This window comes from Caretta caretta, chromosome 6, assembly GCF_965140235.1.
Source record: "Caretta caretta isolate rCarCar2 chromosome 6, rCarCar1.hap1, whole genome shotgun sequence".
Classification (NCBI taxonomy): Eukaryota; Metazoa; Chordata; order Testudines; family Cheloniidae; genus Caretta; species Caretta caretta.
In genome coordinates, this window is record NC_134211.1 from 9,023,597 (window position 1) to 9,047,305 (window position 23,709).

Sequence of the window (23,709 nt, forward strand, 5' to 3'; positions counted from 1 at the left end):
CATTGTAATCGTTCTCCCCAGTCTCCCCATGAGCCTCCCCTCTATTCCCTCCTCCCCCTTCCCATACCCCCTCCTCCACCCTAAGCCCTATTCCCCCTTCCCATGTCAATTCCCCGCCCTCTATTCCCTCCTGCCCTGTCCCAGGCCCCACGTCCTTCTATTCCCTCCTCCCTCTCCCTGTGCCCCCCACCTGTATTCCCTCCTCCCCACTCTATGCTTCCTCCTCTCCTTCTGTTTCCTCTTCACTTTCCCTGTCTCCCCTCCCTTCCCTGTAATCCCTCTTCCACAGGCAGCTCTGGGGAATGGTTGGTGGGATGGTTATAGAGGAGATCCCCTCTGCTGGGGTGATGAGTAAGGACACAGAGACAGGAACGTAGATACGGGAGCCAGCCTGGGGCTTGAGGCAATGAGCAGGGCCCCAGTGTGTACCCGCCCCTCTCCTAATTCTGCCTGTGAATCCCCCTGATAATGACACATTCCCAGCCCAGATTCAGCTACTTACCACGACAAATGATGCTGTTCCCTACAAGGCAAAAAAGGGATACAGGACTCAATCACACGCACAGTAACAACTGAAAGAACACAGCAGCCTCCAAATGCACCCCCCATCCCTATTCATTGTAATCGTTCTCCCCAGTCTCCCCATGAGCCTCCCCTCTATTCCCTCCTCCCCCTCCCCATGCCCCCTCCTCCACCCTAATCCTTCCACTGCCTTCCCGTCTCCCCTCCCCTCCCTCTATTCCCTCCTGCCCCATCCCAGGCCCCGCCTCCTTCTATTCCCTGCTCCCCCTCCCTGTGCCCCCCACCTGTATTCCCTCCTCCCCACTCTATGCTTCCTCCTCTCCTTCTGTTTCCTCTTCCCTTTCCTTGTGTCCCTTCTATTCCCCATATTCCCTCTTCCACAGGCAGCCCTGGGGAATGGTTGGTGGGAGGGTTAGAGGGGAGATTCCCTCTGCGGGGTTGACGAGTAAGTACAGAGAGACAGGAATGTCGATACGGGAGCCAGCAATGAGCAGGGCCCTGATGTGTACCTGGCCCTCTCCTAATTCTGCCTTCACATCCCCCTGCTAATGACACAGTCCCAGCCAAGATCCAGCTTCTTACCGCTTCCATGACAAGTACTGATATTACCTACAAGGCAAAAAAGGGACACAGGACACAATCACACCCAAAGTAACATCTGGAACAACACAGCAGCTTCCAAATGCACCCCCCCATCTATATTCATTGTAATCGTTCTCCCCAGTCTCCCCAGGAGCCTTCCCCTGATTCCCTCCTACCCCTCCCCATGTCCCCTCCTCCACCCTAAGCCCTGTTCCCCCTTCCCGTGTCCCTTCCCCTCGCTCTATTCTCCCAGGCCCCGCCTCCTTCTATTCCCTGCTCCCCCTCCCTGTGCCCCCCACCTGTATTCCCTCCTCCCCACTCTATGCTTCCTCCTTTCCTTCTGTTTCCTCTTCCCTTTCCCTGTCTCCCTTCTCTTTCCCGTATTCCCTCTTCCACAGGCAGCTCTGGGGAATGGTTGGTAGGAGGGTTATAGGGGAGATTCTCTCTGCTGGGGTGACGAGTAAGTACAGACAGACAGGAAGGTCGATACAGGAGCCAGCCTGAGGCTAGAGGCAATGAGCAGAGCTCCAGTGTGTACCCGGCCCTCTCCTAATTCTGCCTTCGCATCCCCCTGCTAATGACACAATCCCAGCCCAGATCCAGCTTCTTACCGCTGCCACGGCAAGTACTGATATTACCTACAAGGCAAAAGAAGGGACACAGGACACAATCACACCCACAGTAACAACTGAAACAACACAGCAGCCTCCAAATGCCCCCGCCCCGCATCTCTGTTCATTGTAATCGTTCTCCCCAGTCACTCCATGAGCCTTCCCTCTATTCCCTCCTCCCCCTCCCCATGCCCCCTCCTCCAACCTAAGCCTTGTTCCCCCTTCCCGTGTCAGTTCCATGCCCTCTATTCCCTCCTACCCTGCCCCAGGCCCCACCTCCTTCTATTTCCTGCTCCCTCTCCCTGTGCCCTCCAGCTGTATTCCCTCCTCCCCACTCTATGCTTCTATGCCCTCTCTATGCCCTCTCCTAATTCTGCCTTCCCACCCCCCTGCTAATGACACAATCCCAACCCGGATCCAGCTACTTACCGCTGCCACCTGAAGTACTGATATTACCTACAAGGCAAAAGATGGGACACAGGACACAATCACACCCACAGTAACAACTGAAACAACACAACAGCCTCCAAATGCACCCCCCGCATCTCTATTCATTGTAATCGTTCTCCCCAGTCTCCCCATGAGCCTTCCCTCTATTCCCTCATCCCCCTCCCCATGCCCCCTCCTGCACCCTAATCCTTCCTCCCCCTTCCCGTGTCCCCTCCCCTCCCTCTATTCCCACCTGCCCCGTCCCAGGCCCCACCTGTATTCCCTCCTCCCCACTTTATGCTTCCTCCTCTCCTTCTGTTTCCTCTTCCCTTTCCCTGTGTCTCTTCTCTTCCCTGTAATCCCGGCCAATGGGAGCCATGGAGCTCGTGCGTGTGGCGGGCGCAGCCCGTGGAGAGTCTGGAGACTCCCCTGGCCGCTCTCACCCGAGAAGCAAGAGACCTCCCAGCAGGGCTGGCGAGTGCGGCCAGGGAAGGGGGCAGGGTGTGATGGGGAGTGTCTGGGAGGTGTGTGGAGGGTGCTGGGCAGTGGGGGATGTTTGTGTGTTTTGGGGGCCTGTTGGGGGGTGCTGGGAAGTGGGGGAGATCTGTGTGTGCCAGGGCACTCGGGGTCTGTGTGGGGCATTGTGTAGTAGTGGTGGTGGGGCTGTGGGGAAGGGCACTGGGAGGGAGGAAGGGAAATCTCTGTGTATTGAGAAACTAGCGAGTGGGGGGTTCTGTGTGGGGTGCTGGGCAGCTGTGGTCGGGCTGTGGGCAATGGAGTAGAGCGGAAGAATTACTTCTTGTGTCTTGCCGACAACACTCCTGCTAATCTATCCCAGAATTATGTTTACTTTTTTTTGCAACTGTGTTACACTGTTTTAATGATAATAATAAGGAAATAAAAAGATTTCAGAGTCCATTCAAAACTATCTCTTGGTCTGGATTTGGCCCACAGTCCACCTATTGACTACCCCAGCCCTACACGCTCTCGACTCATCCAAGCCATGCCTCCTGACTCCCCTGTTAGTTTTTGCAGTGTACTGTCCCACACTGCCTCCCTGCTGCTGTAGTCTTCCTCTCTCACAGAGAAAGGCTCCAGCAGTGGGGAAAGCCTCTGGCACAGGGCGGGGGGAGCAGGGAAAAGCTCTGGCAGCTCTTCGCTGCCGCAGTCTTTCAACAACACAGAACTCGGGTTATGAGCCCATGCTGAGGCCTGTGCCAGCATTGTCCATACTGATAGTGCTACCCGCGCTGGCTAGATCATAGAATCATAGAATATCAGGGTTGGAAGGGACCCCAGAAGGTCATCTAGTCCAACCCCCTGCTCGAAGCAGGACCAATTCCCAGTTAAATCATCCCAGCCAGGGCTTTGTCAAGCCTGACCTGAAAAACCTCTAAGGAAGGAGATTCTACCACCTCCCTAGGTAACGCATTCCAGTGTTTCACCACCCTCTTAGTGAAAAAGTTTTTCCTAATATCCAATCTAAACCTCCCCCACTGCAACTTGAGACCATTACTCCTCGTTCTGTCATCTGCTACCATTGAGAACAGTCTAGAGCCATCCTCTTTGGAACCCCCTTTCAGGTAGTTGAAAGCAGCTATCAAATCCCCCCTCATTCTTCTCTTCTGCAGGCTAAACAATCCCAGCTCCCTCAGCCTCTCCTCATAACTCATGTGTTCCAGTCCCCTAATCACAGGTTTCAGAGGAACAGCCGTGTTAGTCTGTATTCGCAAAAAGAAAACGAGTACTTGTGGCACCTTAGAGACTAACCAATTTATTTGAGCATGAGCTTTCGTGAGCTACAGCTCACTTCATCAGATGTTTACCGTGGAAACTGCAGCAGACTTTATATACACACAGAGAATATGAAACAATACCTCCTCCCACCCCACTGTCCTGCTGGTAATAGCTTATCTAAAGTGATCAGCAGGTGGGCCATTTCCAGCACAAATCCAGGTTTTCTCACCCTCCACCCCCCCACACAAATTCACTCTCCTGCTGGTGCTAGCCCATCCAAAGTGACAACTCTTTACATAGTCAAGTCGGGCTATTTCCTGCATAGATCCAGGTTTTCTCACATCCCCCCCACCCCCATACACACACAAACTCACTCTCCTGCTGGTAATAGCTCATCTAAACTGACCACTCTCCAAGTTTAAATCCAAGTTAAACCAGAACATCTGGGGGGGAGGGGGTAGGAAAAAACAAGAGGAAACAGGCTACCTTGCATAATGACTTAGCCACTCCCAGTCTCTATTTAAGCCTAAATTAATAGTATCCAATTTGCAAATGAATTCCAATTCAGCAGTTTCTCGCTGGAGTCTGGATTTGAAGTTTTTTTGTTTTAAGATAGCGACCTTCATGTCTGTGATTGCGTGACCAGAGAGATTGAAGTGTTCTCCGACTGGTTTATGAATGTTATAATTCTTGACATCTGATTTGTGTCCATTTATTCTTTTACGTAGAGGCTGTCCAGTTTGACCAATGTACATGGCAGAGGGGCATTGCTGGCACATGATGGCATATATCACATTGGTGGATGTGCAGGTGAACGAGCCTCTGATAGTGTGGCTGATGTTATTAGGCCCTGTGATGGTGTCCCCTGAATAGATATGTGGGCACAATTGGCAACGGGCTTTGTTGCAAGGATAAGTTCCTGGGTTAGTGGTTCTGTTGTGTGGTATGTGGTTGTTGGTGAGTATTTGCTTCAGGTTGCGGGGCTGTCTGTAGGCAAGGACTGGCCTGTCTCCCAAGACTTGTGAGAGTGTTGGGTCATCCTTTAGGATAGGTTGTAGATCCTTAATAATGCGTTGGAGGGGTTTTAGTTGGGGGCTGAAGGTGACCGCTAGTGGCGTTCTGTTATTTTCTTTGTTAGGCCTGTCCTGTAGTAGGTAACTTCTGGGAACTCTTCTGGCTCTATCAATCTGTTTCTTTACTTCTGCAGGTGGGTATTGTAGTTGTAAGAAAGCTTGACAGAGATCTTGTAGGTGTTTGTCTCTGTCTGAGGGGTTGGAGCAAATGCGGTTGTATCGCAGAGCTTGGCTGTAGACGATGGATCGTGTGGTGTGGTCAGGGTGAAAGCTGGAGGCATGCAGGTAGGAATAGCGGTCAGTAGGTTTCCGGTATAGGGTGGTGTTTATGTGGCCATTGTTTATTAGCACTGTAGTGTCCAGGAAGTGGATCTCTTGTGTGGACTGGACCAGGCTGAGGTTGGTGGTGGGATGGAAATTGTTGAAATCATGGTGGAATTCCTCAAGGGCTTCTTTTCCATGGGTCCAGATGATGAAGATATCATCAATATAGCGCAAGTAGAGTAGGGGCTTTAGGGGACGAGAGCTGAGGAAGCGTTGTTCTAAATCAGCCATAAAAATGTTGGCATACTGTGGGGCCATGCGGGTACCCATAGCAGTGCCGCTGATCTGAAGGTATACATTGTCCCCAAATGTGAAATAGTTATGGGTAAGGACAAAGTCACAAAGTTCAGCCACCAGGTTAGCCGTGACATTATCGGGGATAGTGTTCTTGACGGCTTGTAGTCCATCTTTGTGTGGAATGTTGGTGTAGAGGGCTTCTACATCCATAGTAGCCAGGATGGTGTTATCAGGAAGAGCACCGATGGATTGAAGTTTCCTCAGGAAGTCAGTGGTGTCTCGAAGGTAGCTGGGAGTGCTGGTAGCGTAGGGCCTGAGGAGGGAGTCTACATAGCCAGACAATCCTGCTGTCAGGGTGCCAATGCCTGAGATGATGGGGCGCCCAGGATTTCCAGGTTTATGGATCTTGGGTAGTAGATAGAATATCCCAGGTCGGGGTTCCAGGGGTGTGTCTGTGCGGATTTGATCTTGTGCTTTTTCAGGAAGTTTCTTGAGCAAATGCTGTAGTTGCTTTTGGTAACTCTCAGTGGGATCATAGGGTAATGGCTTGTAGAAACTCGTGTTGGAGAGCTGCCGAGCAGCCTCTTGTTCATATTCCGACCTATTCATGATGACAACAGCACCTCCTTTGTCAGCCTTTTTGATTATGATGTCAGAGTTGTTTCTGAGGCTGTGGATGGCATTGCGTTCCGCATGGCTGAGGTTATGGGGCAAGTGATGCTGCTTTTCCACAATTTCAGCCCGTGCACGTCGGCGGAAGCACTCTATGTAGAAGTCCAGTCTGCTGTTTCGACCTTCAGGAGGAGTCCATCTAGAATCCCTCTTTCTGTAGTGTTGGCAGGGAGACCTCTGTGGATTAGTATGTTGTTCAGAGGTATTTTGGAAATATTCCTTGAGACGGAGACGTCGAAAATAGGATTCTAGGTCACCACAGAACTGTATCATGTTCGTGGGGGCGCTGGACTCTCTCCAATTTATCCACATCCTTCTTGTAGTGTGGGGCCCAAAACTGGACACAGTACTCCAGATGAGGCCTCACCAATGTCGAATAGAGGGGAACGATCACGTCCCTCGATCTGCTCGCTATGCCCCTACTTGCCATTGGCCTTCTTGGCAACAAGGGCACACTGCTGACTCATATCCAGCTTCTCGTCCACTGTCACCCCTAGGTCCTTTTCCGCAGAACTGCTGCCTAGCCATTCGGTCCCTAGTCTGTAGCTGTGCATTGGGTTCTTCCGTCCTAAGTGCAGGACCCTGCACTTATCCTTATTGAACCTCATCAGATTTCTTTTGGCCCAATCCTCCAATTTGTCTAGGTCCTTCTGTATCCTATCCCTCCCCTCCAGCGTATCTACCACTCCTCCCAGTTTAGTATCATCCGCAAATTTGCTGAGAGTGCAATCCACACCATCCTCCAGATCATTTATGAAGATATTGAACAAAACCGGCCCCAGGACCGACCCTTGGGGCACTCCACTTGATACCGGCTGCCAACTAGACATGGAGCCATTGATCACTACCCATTGAGCCCGACAATCTAGCCAGCTTTCTACCCACCTTATAGTGCATTCATCCAGCCCATACTTCCTTAACTTGCTGACAAGAATACTGTGGGTGATGGATTAGAGCTAGCATGGGTATGCTAATCCATGCTACAAATGCACTTTAACTTGCAGCCTCCTGATACGTTCTTTCTTTTTCTCCAGCTTGGGGCATTGCCCTGCTTCCCTGCAGAGAGGTGTGGGGAAGTCATTCTCTTTGCGAGTTAGCTTCAGTCATTGAGGCTTCCATTCGAATGTGGTGATTCTAGCCCAGACACTCCTAGTGGTGCTATGTCTGGAATACCTAGCCCTGATCTCCCATGTCCCAGGGAGAAAATCAATTCTTTTCCCCAACAGGCAGTGATAACGAGAGGGTTGGCACAGACTCATACAGATAGTTCATAAAAATAGTACAGAAAATTGCCACTTCCATCACCCTCAGCCATCACACACTCCCCTCCCCATCACCTCCTCCACACACACTCACACACGTGCTCCCCTACTCCTCACCCCCTCACCACACAGTCAGCTCCCCCTCACTGCTACATCTCTCTCCACACAAACTCTTCATCCCCCCATCCTCCCTCTCACACCTCCTCTTCCCCTTCCCCTCTCTAAAACAACCAATTCTACCTCCCCAGATCAGAGTGGAAGAATTTAAATCTAAGCTATTTAAATCACCAATTTTCATCCCATATTAAATAACTAATTTTAACCTTGCTTTGCCTTTCTACTTTCTTTTTTTCCCCCTCAAGAAAGTTTGGTTCTCATTGGTTGGTAACAATTAAAACACATTGACTTGCATGTAAATATAGCCTCCACCCTAAGTTTGGTCCTTCTTTTTCATAAACTAGAAAGATACACTATATCGACCTTTAACCTATAATATAGCTTAATTTACTTTTATCCAGATTCTTAATTTTTACATTTTGTATATGTTAGAAAATGGTGATTTTTTATGGACTATATTAGTATTTTTTTACTTGTGATTTGTGTCAAGCTCTACTTGGATTGAAATTAAAATTCAAGTAAAAATGCACAAAAGCAGCATTTTAATTTTTTATTAGTTCAGTCAAACTACCTTAAATGTACTGGATACATAAGAAAAAATATCTAAGTATATCAAAGCCTGGGCTTTTGAATGTAAAATTACCTGATTTATTAAACAAAGGCAGTATTATCTCTAATTAGGAATTGAATTGATGTTTCTGGTCACCGCAGCCTTCAACATTTTAGAACCAGTAGATCTCATCCTCTCAAACCATTTTTATTCAAAGATTGGAAGAAGAAGAAGAGAAAGACAAGCTTTTCCAACTTCCTATCGGTCTTTCAACTTTAAATAAACTACTCATTGAAGTGAACTAACATGGCTCATGTAGTCGCGGTGGAGAGCTCTCCCCCAGCGCTCTAAAAACACCACCTCCACGTGGGGCGCGGCTCCCTGCGCTGCTGTACTGTTTACACTGTAGCTTTACAGCGCTGAACCTTGCTGCGCTCAGGGGGTGTTTTTTCACGTGTGTTTGAGACCCCTGAACTAGGGTAATATTGGATTCTCTGTACCTTGAAGTCTTTTAAACAGTGCTGCAAAGTGTCATAATGAAGAAAATCCATCCTTAGCGCAGTGGTTCCCAACCTTTTCTGTGCCGCGGCTCACCTCGAGCTCCCAGGGCTCTTCCCCCTTCCCCTGGCCAGCAGCCGGGAGGGAAGAGGAGATGCAGAAGAGGTGATCCATTGTTCACACAGGAAAGGAGGGGGGCAGAAAGGGAGATTGAGCTCTGATTGGTTGCTCCACCCCCGGAGGAGGTAGGGCAGTGAGGCAGATGACCAATCAAAATGTGGCTTTCTTCATCTTGCTCTCACATGTACCTTTTCTAAAAATTCTGCGGCACACCTGTTCGGGCCTGATGGCACACTAGTTGGGAAACACTGCCGGAGTGTATGAAAAGCTAAGGAGCAGTACAGAGGAGTTGAGGAACTGATTAGGGGACTGGAACACTTGACTTATGAGGAGAGGCTGAGGGATCTGGGATTGTTTAGTCTGCAAAAGAGAAGAATGAGGGGGGATTTGATAGCTGCTTTCAACTACCTGAAAGGGGGTTCCAGAGAGGATGGCTCTAGACTGTTCTCAATGGTAGCAGATGACAGAACGAGGAGTAATGGTCTCAAGTTGCAGTGGGGGAGGTTTAGATTGGATATTAGGAAAAACTTTTTCACTAAGAGGGTGGTGAAACACTGGAATGCGTTACTTAGGGAGGTGGTGGAATCTCCTTCCTTAGAAGTTTTTAAGGTCAGGCTTGACAAAAGCCTGGCTGGGATGATTTAGTTGGGGATTGGTCCTGCTTTGAGCAGGGGGTTGGACTAGATGACCTCCTGAGGTCCCTTCCAGCCCTGATATTCTATGATTCTATGATTCTAACTGCCAAAAAGGGTCTGTAAATCCATGACAAAAATCTCTCCCGCTGCAGCTTCCCCTCAGCCCTGCTGGTCATTCCCTCTTCCTGCCGTGTGCCCACACTCCCCCTGCGGGGTGCTGTTGTGATAACAGGGCCTACACATCTACCCTAAGATGAGTTTAACTCTAAGCTAAAGAACCAGACAGAGAAACTCTATTAGTCCAAACTAGGGCTGTCAAACAATTAAAATAATTAATTGTGATTAATCATGATATTAAAAATAGTCGCAATTAATCACAGTTTTAATGGCATTGTTAAAGAATAATAGAATGCCGTTTATTTAAATATTTTTGGATGTTGGAGGGAAGTGTGTGTGTATGAGAGAGGGACGGTGTGTGTTGGTGGAGTGTGTGTTGAGGGAACGTGTGGTGGGGAGTGTGTGTGAGAGAGGGACTGTGTGTGTGTTGGGGGACTGCGTGAGACAGTGTGTGTGTGTTGGGGGAGTGAGTGTGTCAGCATACGGTCTCTGTGAGCAGAGCACTCACCAGCCTGAACGCTTGTTCAGACAGCAGCACCCATCCCTGACCCAGAGGCAGCTGCCGAGACAGGCTCCCCCTGTTCCCCGACCACAGCTCAGAGGCGACCAGGTACACGGGAGGGGGACACCCTGACATCAGCACCCTCCCCCGCGCTCTGTGCAGCAGACAGGAGGCAGACTCCCAGTCCGGAGCAGCTGGGGCAGCTCCATGGGGGACAGAGGGGAGGCAGCGGGAGCAGCAGTGGAGCAGAGCAATGGGAGGAAGAGAACAGTGAAACCCGCCCCCCCCCGCCAAAAAATAAGAAAAAGAAGAGCAGGGGGAGGAACAGATGGAGGCTCCTGCACAGCGGTGCCGGAACGGGGGGGCAGGCAGCCATGGCCCCATCACTTTCAAAAGTCAGAGGGCTGTGCCCTGGCAATATTTCCTGGACATAAGGGTAAGTGATGGGGAGGAATGCATGGAGAGGAGCGAGTTGGGGGTGGGGTCTTGGGGGGAAGAGGGGATGTGGGGGCGGGGCCCCAGGGGAACCCACACCTCCAGATGAGGAAGCAGAGGCGGGCGGAGGAGGATGCAGCCGGGATCCTAGTTTTCCCACTGCCAGATCCCCCTGTCTAATGTGAAGAAAGGTGCCATCTACACTAACCTGGGGGAGTTCACCCAAACAGGCCTCCCTTCCCACCAGCAAGAAACTAGATCTGGATTTCCATACCAGACATCAGCCGAGAAGAAGGGAAATAGATTGCCAGGAATGGGACACGCTTACTTCAGTACCAGATAGAAACAGATCTGAGAAGCCCTTTGACAACAACCAGTGTTTTGTGTGTGTGTGTGTGTGTGTGTGTGTGTGTCGGGGGATGGGGCAGGGGAATCGCAGAATATCTACAACATCTCTCTCTTGCACACAGAAAGGCTTCCAACAAAACACCCCTCCCAACCTCTCCCTCATGCATGGTCCCATCCCCCATCACACCCCTCTAAAACACAAGCACTCCCCATCCCGCAGGCCATCCTTGTGTCCTTGTCCCCCCATCAAGAACAAATGTGCTTCATTCCCCCAATCCCCTCCCCTACACATCCCTTAAACACACACACGCCCCTCCCATTCACACCCCATGTGCTCCCTGCCCTCTGCCTGCCTTCACACAAAGGATCCCCTCCCCCTCACAAACATCTTCCCCTCCCCCTTCATCTCAGTCAACACGCATGCTCCCCTCTCACTTCTACCGTCCTTTTACCCCCCTGCCCGCCCCACTGCTGGCATTGCCTCCCCCTGCTGTGTTCTGCCTCCCCCTGTTGTAGCCCCATTCGCTCCCCCTGCTCAGCACTCACCCCCAGGCCAGCCTAAAAGAAATGTGGAGGAAGAACTTAACTGGGCTAAGACATGAATACATGGAAAATCCAGGCGTTAGCCGTGTCTGTACTAAGACAGGAATAGCAGTGTTGGAAAAAATACGGATCATCTGGATAATGCCTCCTCCTCCTCTCCCCTCCCTCACACACATGTCGTCCCCCCTCTTCCCTCCCCCTCAGGCCTTGCTGCTTCCATCTATTCTGCAGGCCCTGGCTGGGCATTTCCAGACCCTACCGTCTTTTGCTTGTGCTCAGGGCGACCCGGACTGTGGATGGGCTGGGGTTAGCCATGGTTACACTCAAACCACTCGAGGGGCACAGCTGCCGTGGTGCAGCTACAGGACTGTAGCACCTCAGTGCAGCCACCCACGACAGGCGTTCTCCCCCTGGAGTTAACCCACCTACCCGAGAGGCGGTATGTAGGGCGACAGAAGAATTCTCCCATCAGCCTAGCGCCGTCCACACCAGGGGTTAGGCTGGTTTGACTACGTCATGCAGGGGTGTGGATGTTTCATGCCCCTCAGCCAGGGGGTGGAGAGGAGCAAGCAGTGGGGGGAGGGGGGGCTCAGGGGAAGTGGCAGAGGGAGGGCAGGACCTCAGGAAGAAGGGAAGGAGCAGGGGGCAGGACATTGTTTGGGTGCTGGTGCCCCCCCGTTTAGGCAACTTCTCATGCTCCTGCCCTGAGCTACGTAACAAGCTCGACTTAACTTTTTAGAAGAGAACTGGCCGACCACTCCGATTTGGTTTCATTTCTACATCCTGGTACTATAGTTTACTCTAAATTACTGCTATGTCCCCTCAGCCTTAACTCCACAGTAAGGTTTTTGTCTGGGAATGGCCCTGCTTTAATTAAAAATCTCATACAGGGTCACTAAACCAAAAACCTAAAATGAACGTGACCGTGTGATGTTCCTAATGATTTGAAAATTGGTACTTCTGACCCATTCAGATGTGGCCCTTACTAATCACTGGATGCTTTTGTACTAATTGCATGTAGTGATAGCGCTTGGTTCAAGAAAAAAGCCGTGAACAACAGGCCCCTCTCTATATCGCATTCGTTAAACTACTAAAGGCCTTCAGCACGGTTGGCAGGAATGGCATCTATAAGATCCTGTTGAAAATTGGCTGTCCACAAAAGGGGCTCTTCTATTCAAAGAGTTCCACTTGGGAATGAAGGCAACTATCCAGTATGAAAATCAAACATCATCCGAGTTTACTATTCATACTGGCATCAAGCAGGCTGCATCTTAGCACCCACTGGCTTTGGCATCTTCTTCTCGAGTCTTCTTAAGTACGACTTGGAAATGATCCATCTGCTGTACTAACTGACTCAAGGATGGACGGCAGCTTGTTTAACATCAGATGATGACAGAGCAGAAGGCATGTCACCCAGCTTACTGTTCAGGATCTGCTTTTTGCAGATGACGCTGCATTAGTCTCTAATTCACCTGATGAATTGCAGATCATGATGAACAAGTTTTCTGATGCATGCAAGAAGTTTGGCCTGGTAATCGGTATCAAGAAAATAGGTGTCATATCACAAGGTACCAACATCCCATCAAAAAGCTCTGTCAGTAATGAAGCTCTGGATAACGTGGATCCCTTCTGCTATCATGGCTCAATTCTTACCAACTCACATAACCTTGATAGGAGACTTGATGCTGTCATTGGCAAAGCTTCGGTCACCTTCGTGACACCTGTCACGTGTTTGGAACAATAAGCTGCTAAACCCAGAGGCACCGACTTTCTAATGTGCCGGGGGGGTGCTCGACCCCGCTCCGCCCCAGGCTCCACCCCACTCCACCCCCTCCCCCAAGGCCCCACCCAGATCCTGCCATTTCCTCTCCCCGCTCCGTCCCTGCCCTGCCTCTTTCTGCCCCCACCCCACCTCTTCCCACCCTCTCCCACAAGCGCACACCGCTTTCACTCATCCCCCTTCCCCCGCCAGCGCCTCCTCCCTGCTGCCGAACAGCTGATCACCAGCACGCAGGAGGTGCTGGGGGGCGGGGGAGGTGCTGATCAGCAGGGCTGCCAGCAGGTAGGAGGTGCTGGGGCGAGGGGGAAGAGCTGATTAGGGTGGGGGGCTGACAGTGGATGGTGAGCACCCACCATTTTATTTCTGTGGGTGCTCCAGCCCTGGAGCACCTACACGGTCGGCACCTGTGGCTAACCCTGAACACACAGGGGTCTGTTTATCAGCCTTGTGTCCTTCGTACCCTCCTTTACGGCTCTGAAAGCTGGGTCACATCCTCCAAGCAGGAGAGGAGATTGAACAGTTCCCACCTCCACTGTCTTAGAAAAATCTTTGGAGTCATTTGAGACCAAGGGATCACCAGTAACGAGATCCTTGAGAGAACCAGCCTATAGTCTATGCAGACGATGCTGGACGCTCGCAGGCTTCACTGTCTGGGACACATGACGCGCGTACCCCAAGATCGTCTGCCGAAGGCCGTGCCCTGTGGCCAACGTAAGAACTGCCCGTGACGCAAAGAAAGGCCAATGATCCAATCCAGTGACAAGGGTCAAACAAGCCCTCAAGAAATAAAACAAAACCACCTCATCCTCCTCCTTCAAATCCCTCCTCAAAACTCTCCTTTGCTGCAATGCCTAAAAACCCCTGTTTGTACAGTGCCTAGCACAATGGAGTGCTGGTCCATGACTGGGGCGCCAAGGTACTACCATAATACACCTAATATGATTCTTCCAAGAGGGACCTAGGGTTGTGAGGCAGCTCCTTACCACCTGCCCTTAGTGTGAGGAAGCTTTTTCTATGCCTGTAGTGGGTCAGCTCCCAAGCTTGGCCAAGGGTAACACAAGCCCTCCCCTCATGGCCTCACAGGCCCCGCTGTCACTCTACAGGTTAGCGATAGGCACATTCCAACCCTTGATCCCTTGAGTGTCTCCCTGACATGTCCACTCTCTGATCACTGGACACTATCATTATGCACAGATCTGCTGCTTCCAAAGAAATAGTGAACCCCAGCTACCAATTACACCTCAGATCAGCACTCTTCTCAGCTCACAGCACTTAGAGATGTTCAGAGTGAGATCCAGTATCCATTCATTTACCAAAGCCCAGAGATTCAAGTAGTAGCAAGTAGAAGTATTGGCGACAAATGGTTACATATCAAATAAAATCATCACAGGCATTCTAGAATCGAGACTTAATTAACAAGCTGCTCTCATGTCTAATAAAGAATTGCTCGCCCCAAATCATTCCAACGCTTTTCAGCCAGGCAATCTGTGACCTTATTTCATGAGACAAACCTGCTGTCACTTTTTTCCCTGGTGAAGGACCCAGCTGGTCCCTGGGCACCCCTAGGTTTATCCGAACAATCCTATGGTTTTATGCATAAACAGGACACCCCCCTCCTGACTGGTTCTTCCTGTAGATTTCCTGTCTTGTAGATTTTAAAATTTCTTCATCAGCAACTGGCTCAGAATGCTAACAGGCACACAGGGTGAGGTATGCAATGCAACATACACAAATAAGCAGACAGGGGGATAGGTGTCTGTTACCTCTTACCTGGGAGGTACAGTACTGAGGATTGTTACCTCTGGCTACCTGCCTGAACCCCAGATCCTTAAGAACATAATTTTCAGTATAGATACGTAACTCCCTAAATATTCTCTGTACGTACATTTTGCAGTGATCATGTTGGCTAATGGACTACTGGCTCTCAGGAGAGACCTCACATGCCACCCTTTGGTATTCTGCAGAGACCTGATCCAGAGGATCCCTGTAAAACCTTTTGCACCCCTTGTGCCCTCTGCCCTTTGGCACCAAAAGGTCCCTGGGTCACAGCTAACCCCCTACATTGATCCAGATGAGTCAGCTCTGACCCTCTTGCCTTTAGAGTGTATCTGCCACTACCTTTTCCTTGCCCTTAATATAGACTATTTCTGGATCATATTCTTGAAGCTCTCTACTGCAATGTAGCAGTCTGGAGTTGGTACCTTTTGTTCTGGAGAGTGGTCTGTTAGACCCCTGAATTTTTGGCTGAACAGGGAAGGCCTTAGCTGCCGGACTGCCCACACAATCACATAACAGTCTTTTTCTATGACAGAGAAATTTTATTCACTGGGTGTCAGTTTTTTCTTTAAAAAAGCAAGAGGATGTTTCTTATTGATTTCACCGGCTTGCGTTAGCAAGGCCCCTAGACCTGTGTTACCGGCATCAGGGAACAGTGCATGCATCGGATGAAGTGGGTTTTAGCCCAGGAAAGTTTATGCCCAAATAAATTTGTTAGTCTCTAAGGTGCCACAAGTACTCCTCGTTCTTCATACTTAGGGCGCAGTTTCTTCATGTGTTCAAGGGATGTGAGTAAGAAACACCATTTTGGGCCACTCCTTGGGGCTGGGGTCTGATAATTAGTGTCACTGGGAGGTTCTGACCCACAGCCTGTCTCCAGACCCCAGTATCAGCGCTGCTTTCAGCCCAATCCCAACCCTACATGCAACTTTGACCACCGCGCCACACATTACCATTTATCTTGAGCTCTTGATCTACCTCCAGGAGGTCAGAGCTGATAACATTAACTAGCACCCCCTCTGGTACCACTGAAGTCTCTGACTTGAGGGTAGGAACGTTACCCTGGACAGATCAGGGATTGGATTTGGATTCGCCATCCTTAGGGCATTGTTTCTTCATGTGTTCAAGGGATGTGTATAAGAAACACTATTTTGGGCCATCCCTTTGGCCTGCGGTCTGATAATTAGTGTTACCAGGAGGTGACTGGTACTGGGCTGCTGGGTGCTTAGTCCCCTCCTCCTCTTTCCAAGGAACAAACTGGGGACCCCTTTCCATGCCAGGCTTTTGCCCTTCCCTTTCGCACCAGCATACTACAAATGGTCTCTCTTCCATGTATCAGTCAGTGGCATTGGCTGCTTTTCCACAGTTTGTTGGACAAGTCCAAGACTAGACTTCTCAAGTTTTTTGAGGTTTCTAAACTTTAGGTGAGATGCCCCTGCAATAATTTGGAACCTTTTAAACACAGGTCCCTTAGACTAGGTGTCTCTGTCTACCAGAAGCAAAGGACCACACCATCTCCTCTAAGCCCTGGTCTACACTAGGACTTTAGATCGAATTTAGCAGCGTTAAATCGATTTAAACCTGCACCCGTCCACACAATGAAGCCCTTTATTTCGACTTAAAGGGCTCTTAAAATCGATTTCCTTACTCCACCCCTGACAAGTGGATTAGCGCTTAAATCGACCTTGCCGGCTCGAATTTGGGGTACTGTGGACACAATTCGATGGTATTGGCCTCCGGGAGCTATCCCAGAGTGCTCCATTCTGACCGCTCTGGACAGCGCTCTCAACTCAGATGCACTGGCCAGGTAGACAGGAAAAGAACCGCGAACTTTTGAATCTCATTTCCTGTTTGGCCAGCGTGGCAAGCTGCAGGTGACCATGCAGAGCTCATCAGCAGAGGTGACCATGATGGAGTCCCAGAATCGCAAAAGAGCTCCAGCATGGACTGAACGGGAGGTACGGGATCTGATCGCTGTTTGGGGAGAGGAATCCGTGCTATCAGAACTCCGTTCCAGTTTTCGAAATGCCAAAACCTTTCTGAAAATCTCCCAGGGCATGAAGGACAGAGGCCATAACAGGGACCCGAAGCAGTGCCGCGTGAAACTGAAGGAGCTGAGGCAAGCCTACCAGAAAACCAGAGAGGCGAACGGCCGCTCTGGGTCAGAGCCCCAAACATGCCGCTTCTATGATGAGCTGCATGCCATTTTAGGGGGTTCAGCCACCACTACCCCAGCCGTGTTGTTTGACTCCTTCAATGGAGATGGAGGCAATACAGAAGTAGGTTTTGGGGACGAAGAAGATGATGAGGAGGAGGTTGTAGATAGCTCACAGCAAGCAAGCGGAGAAACCGGTTTTCCCGACAGCCAGGAACTGTTTCTCACCCTAGACCTGGAGCCAGTACCCCCCGAACCCACCCAAGGCTGCCTCCTGGACTCAGCAGGCGGAGAAGGGACCTCTGGTGAGTGTACCTTTTAAAATGCTATACATGGTTTAAAAGCAAGCATGTGAAAGGATTACTTTGCCCTGGCATTTGCGGTTCTGCCTTTGCAAAAGGTTTCTGGGGAGGGCAGCCTTATTTCGTCCTTCATGGTAGGACACTTTACCACTCCAGGCCAGCAACACGTACTGGGGAATCACTGTAGAACAAAGCATTGCAGTGTATGTTTGCTGGCATTCAACCAAAATCCGTTCACGCGGTGGGAGGAGGCAAAATGCGACCTTGTAACGAAAGCACATGTGCTATGTATGTAATGTTAACTTTCAAGGTTTACCCTGAAAGAGTGTAGCCACTGTTTTATAAAATGTGTCTTTTTAAATACCGCTGTCCCTTTTTTTTTCTCCACCAGCTGCATGTGTTTCAATGATCACAGGATCTTCTCCTTCCCAGAGGCTAGTGAAGCTTAGAAAGAAAAAAAAACGCACTCGCGATGAAATGTTCTCCGAGCTCATGCTGTCCTCCCACACTGACAGAGCACAGACGAATGCGTGGAGGCAAATAATGTCAGAGTGCAGGAAAGCACAAAATGACCGGGAGGAGAGGTGGAGGGCTGAAGAGAGTAAGTGGCGGGCTGAAGAGAGTAAGTGGCGGGCTGAAGACAGGGCTGAAGCTCAAAGGTGGCGGCAGCGTGATGAGAGGAGGCAGGATTCAATGCTGAGGCTGCTGCAGGACCAAACCAGTATGCTCCAGTGTATGGTTGAGCTGCAGCAAAGGCAGCTGGAGCACAGACTGCCACTGCAGCCCCTCTGTAACCAACCGCCCTCCTCCCCAAGTTCCATAGCCTCCACACCCAGACGCCCAAGAACACGGTGGGGAGGCCTCCGGCCAACCAGCCACTCCCCCACAGAGGATTGCCCAAAAAAAAGAAGGCTGTCATTCAATAAATTTTAAAGTTGTAAACTTTTAAAGTGCTGTGCTTAAAGTGCTGTGTGGCATTTTCCTTCCCTCCTCCACCACCCCTCCTGGGATACCTTGGTAGTCATCCCCCTGTTTGTGTGATGAATGAATAACGAATGCATGACTGTGAAGCAGCAATGACTTTATTGGCTCTGCAAGCAATGATTAAAGGGAGGAGGGGAGGGTGGTTAGCTTACAGGGAAGTAGAGTGAACCAAGGGGCGGGGGGGTTCATCAAGGAGAAACAAACAGAACTTTTACACCGTAGCCTGGCCAGTCATGAAACTGTTTTTCAAAGCTTCTCTGATGCGTACCGCGCCCTCCTGTGCTCTTCTAACCGCCCTGGTGTCTGGCTGCGCGTAACCAGCAGCCAGGCGATTTGCCTCAACCTCCCACCCCGCCATAAACGTCTCCCCCTTACTCTCACAGATATTGTGGAGCACACAGCAAGCAGTAATAACAGTGGGAATATTGGTTTCGCTGAGGTCTAAGCGAGTCAATAAACTGCGCCAGCGCGCCTTTAAACGTCCAAATGCACATTCTACCACCATTCTGCACTTGCTCAGCCTGTAGTTGAACAGCTCCTGACCACTGTCCAGGCTGCCTGTGTACGGCTTCATGAGCCATGGCATTAAGGGGTAGGCTGGGTCCCCAAGGATACATATAGGCATTTCAACATCCCCAACAGTTATTTTCTGGTCTGGGAATAAAGTCCCTTCCTGCAGCTTTTGAAACAGACCAGAGTTCCTGAAGATGCGAGCATCATGCACCTTTCCCGGCCATCCCACGTTGATGTTGGTGAAACGTCCCTTGTGATCCACCAGAGCTTGCAGCACTATTGAAAAGTACCCCTTGCGGTTTATGTACTCGGCGGCTTGGTGCTCCGGTGCCAAGATAGGGATATGGGTTCCATCTATAGCCCCACCACAGTTAGGGAATCCCATTGCAGCAAAGCCATCCACTATGACCTGCACATTTCCCAGGGTCACTACCCTTGATATCAGCAGATCTTTGATTGCGTGGGCTACTTGCATCACAGCAGCCCCCACAGTAGATTTGCCCACTCCAAATTGATTCCCAACTGACCGGTAGCTGTCTGGCGTTGCAAGCTTCCACAGGGCTATCGCCACTCGCTTCTCAACTGTGAGGGCTGCTCTCATCTTGGTATTCATGCGCTTCAGGACAGGGGAAAGCAAGTCACAAAGTTCCATGAAAGTGCCCTTACGCATGCGAAAGTTTCGTAGCCACTGGGAATCGTCCCAGACCTGCAACACTATGCGGTCCCACCAGTCTGTGCTTGTTTCCCGAGCCCAGAATCGGCGTTCCACAGCATGAACCTGCCCCATTAGCACCATGATGCATGCATTGGCAGGGCCCATGCTTTCAGAGAAATCTGTGTCCATGTCCTGATCACTCACGGGACCGCGCTGACGTCGCCTCCTCGCCCGGTATCGCGTTGCCAGGTTCTGGTGCTGCATATACTGCTGAATAATGCGTGTGGTGGTTAATGTGCTCCTAATTGCCAAAGTGAGCTGAGCGGGCTCCATGCTTGCCGTGGTATGGCGTCCGCACAGAAAAAAGGCGCGGAACGATTGTCTGCCGTTGCTCTGACGGAGGGAGGGGCGACTGACGACACGGCTTACAGGGTTGGCTTCAGGGAGCTAAAATCAACAAAGGGGGTGCCTGTACATCAAGGAGTATTTCAGGCAGGACTGCACGGAGGGTTCCAATAAGAAATGGTGCACCTAAGTTATCGTTGTTATTGGAACAAGGAGGTTAGCCTGGCCTCTGATTGATACATGGCTAGATTTACCTCGCTGCACCTTCTCTGTGAGTGACTGCAGTGTGACCTAGAGGAATGAGTCCCCTAGACAGGGGAGGAGGCAAATGAGTACAAAACAAATCTGGTCTATTTCTTGTTTTGACCCACTCCATCTATCTTTTACATCTTTGGCTGGCAGCAGACGGTGCAGAAGGACTGCATGCCATCCACATCTCATGGCTGCTTGGCAGAAGATGGTACAGTACGCCTGCTAGCCATCCCCATCTCTTGCCTGCCTGGCAGAAGATGGTGCAATACGACTGCTAGCAATCCTCATCTCTTGCCTGCCTGGCAGAAGATGGTACAGTACGACTGCTAGCAGTCCGTATCGCCTGCCTGCTCACCATAAGATGGTTCAATAGGACTGACTGCAGGACTAAAGAGAATGACCTGGTCAAGTCACTCCAAATTTAGTCCCTGCGCCCATGTCTGCCCAGGCGCTCCCAGCCGACGCGGCCAGGAGCACCTCGGACACGATGAGGACGACTACCAGTCGTATTGCACCGTCTGCTGCCAGAAGGCAAGGGGTTGCTGCTACTGTGCAGCAAAGCCGTACCGCGTCTGCCAGCACCCAGGAGACATAGGGTGACGGTTACCTGAGCGGGCTCCATGCTTGCTGTGGTATGGCGTCTGCACAGGTAACTCAGGAAAAAAGGCGCGAAATGATTGTCTGCCCTTGCTTTCACGGAGGGAGGGAGGGAACGGGGGCCTGACGACACGTACCCAGAACCACCCGCGACAATGTTTTAGCCCCATCAGAGCGCTCCATTGTGACTGCTCTGGACAGCACTCTCAGATGCCCGATTGTTTGCCATTGCTCTGACGCTGGGAGGGGCGCTTACAGGGTTGGCTTCAGGGAGCTAAAATCAACAAAGGGGGTGGCTTTACATCAAGGAGTATTTCAGGCAGGACTTCACAGAGGGTTCCAATAAGAAATGGTGCACCTAAGTTATTGTCCTTATTGGAGCAAGAAGGTTAGCCTGGCCTCTGATTGATACATGGCTAGATTTACCTCGCTGCACCTTGACTGCAGTGTGATCTAGAAGAATGAGTCCCCTAGACAGGGGAGGGGGGGGAAGCAAATGAGTACAAAACAAATCTGGTCTATTTCTTGTTTTGACCCACTCCATCTATCTTTTACATCTTTGGCTGGCAGCAGACGGACTGCATGCCATCCACATCTCATGACTGCTCGGCAGAAGATGGTACAGCACGACTGCTAGCAGTCCGTATCGCCTGCCCGCTCACCATAAGACGGTTCAATAGGACTGACTGCAGGACTAAAGAGAATGACCTGGTCAAGTCACTCCAAATTTAGTCCCTGTGCCCATGTCTGCCCAGGCGCTCCTGATCGACCTCACAGAGGCGACCAGGAGCACCTCAGACATGACGATGACGGCTACCAGTCGTACTGTACCGTCTGCTGCCACAAGGCAAGGGGTTGCTGCTACTGTGTAGCAATGCCGTACCGCGTCTGCCAGCACCCAGGAGACATAGGGTGACGGTTACCTGAGCGGGCTCCATGCTTGCCATGGTATGGCGTCTGCACAGGTAACTCAGGAAAAAAGGCGCGAAATGATTGTCTGCCCTTGCTTTCACGGGGGGAGGGAGGGAACGGGAGGCTGACGATATGTACCCAGAACCACCCGCGACAATGTTTTAGCCCCATCAGGCATTGGGATCTCAACCCAGAATTCCAATGGGCAGCGGAGACTGCGGGAACTGTGGGATAGCTACCCACAGTGCAACGCTCCGGAAGTCGACGCTTGCCTCGGTACTGTGGAAGCGCTCCGCCGAGTTAATGCACTTAATGCACTTAGAGCATTTACTGTGGGGACACACACACTCGAATTTATAAAACCGATTTCTAAAAAACCGACTTCTATAAATTCGACCTTATTCCGTAGTGTAGACATACCCTAAGGCAGCCTGGTTTGCTGCCTGCAAATAGTGAGAGATGAAGGCCTTTTTGGAAGAGGGCAATTCTTTCTGAGATTCTATGCTTGTCTCACGACAGAGGTTCAGTTATAAAAATCATTGCGAAAAAAACAAAAATACAATTTAATCATATAATTATTGAGGACACTGCAACTCCTGAATCCCCTCCTCCCCTGCCGCATCCTTGGCCAATGGAAGCTGTGGAGTCGGCACTCAGGACAGGGACAGAGTGCAGAGACCCCCTGTCTCCCGCCCCCAGGGATTTCAAAGACGTGCCGCTGGCTTCTCGGAGCAGCAAGGGGCCAGGGCAGGTAGGCAGCCTGCCTTAGCCCCACTGTGCCGCAGGACTTTTAGCACCTAAAATCTCCCAGTTTGGCTTCAGTAGCCTCTGGGAGACAGAGCCCGATTCCAGGAGAACCAGCAGCCCCTATGAGTGGCACCAGCCTCTTCCTAGTGTGGGGCTGAGATACACCTGAGCCCCTCCTCACCACGGGGTCCCACCCTCTACTCCTCCTCTTCCCCCAAGGCCCCACCCCCTGACCCCAGAAGGCGCAGCTGGGCCTTGGGAAGGGCCGCTCAGGGAGCTCGGGCTGCTGTGGAAAGCCCTGAACTCTCCACCTGCCCTGAGTGGCAGGGGTAGAGACATGGGCTGGGGGCTGCTCTCAGGCCCCCTGGCCCCCCACCCAGGGCAGGTGGAGGGTCCAGGGCACCCCACAGTGGCCCCAGCTCCCTAGGTGGCTCTAACCACAGCCCAGCTCTGACTTCTGTCCTGGCCTGGGGCCCCAGGGGGAAGAGGAGAAGCAAGGAGTGGGGCCACTCTTTTGGTGCTGGTGCCCCACCCCACACTTCTACACAGGGGCCAGGGCTCCTGCCGGGGAACCCAAATTGGCCAGGGGATTGGGCCTGGGCCTGGGCCCTGTGTGAATCCACCACTGTCCCCATCAAATTTACCTCCATTCCCTTCTCCCTGCCCCTGCCCCTCCCCTCCCATTATTTCCTCCTCTCCATCCTGGCTTCCCCATCCCGCCCCCTATTCCCTCCTCCTCCCTCCTATGCTCCCTCCCTGCCTCTATCCTCTTCTCCCACTCCCTGTGCAAACACTGATTAAAATCCAACAAGGGCGTCTCCCTTCACCCCTCCCCAGTCTGTCTTGTGGGCACCAAGTCCTTGGTGGGATGGGGGGGCTGGAAGGAGGAGGGGCCTGGGCTCTGGCAAGGCAGGGGAAAGCACCGGGGGGAAAGGGTCTGTCTATCACAGAAGCAGGCTTGCCCGGCTGGGAAGCTAGACCGGAACGTCCAAGGCGACTTCCAGTGACTCCATGTCAAGGCTGTTACAGCGCCTGAGGAGTTCACACTTGTTCCTTGGTTGTGAAATGTAAGGATCGAGCTCACAACCAGATAGGTGCCTGCCCTGCTTCTGAACAGCCTGCCCTGCGGCGAGCATGACAAACCGCATGGCAAGCTCTTTCCTCACGTGGTGTTTTCATGGGAGGCGGGGGGAGGCCTGGGCTGCTGGGACCAGGGGATGGGTCGGGAAGGGGAGGGCAGCCCAGCCCAGCCATTTCTGCCTCCCCCCCACAACCCCCGCCGCACACAGAGCAGCTCCGGCAGCTCCCAGGCCTTCCCTGTGCAGCGTGCGGTGCTGCTGCTGCTTTGGCGCGGGCAGGGCCCCGTGTGTGGGATTT

The 23,709-nt window shown here is 51.4% G+C and overlaps 1 protein-coding gene across 1 annotated transcript in view; it reads right to left on the reverse strand.

The window, feature by feature from the left end:
• Positions 1-23,709, reverse strand: part of LOC142072634 (uncharacterized) — a 146,169-nt gene that overhangs the window by 49,960 nt on the left and 72,500 nt on the right. Inside the window, exons 17-20 of the mRNA XM_075130122.1 lie at positions 2,145-2,171; positions 1,716-1,742; positions 1,105-1,131; positions 503-523 (exon numbers count right to left, since the gene is read on the reverse strand). Of these exons, the coding sequence (XP_074986223.1) occupies positions 503-523; positions 1,105-1,131; positions 1,716-1,742; positions 2,145-2,171 (102 nt within the window). The remainder of the gene's footprint in view (positions 1-502; positions 524-1,104; positions 1,132-1,715; positions 1,743-2,144; positions 2,172-23,709) is intronic.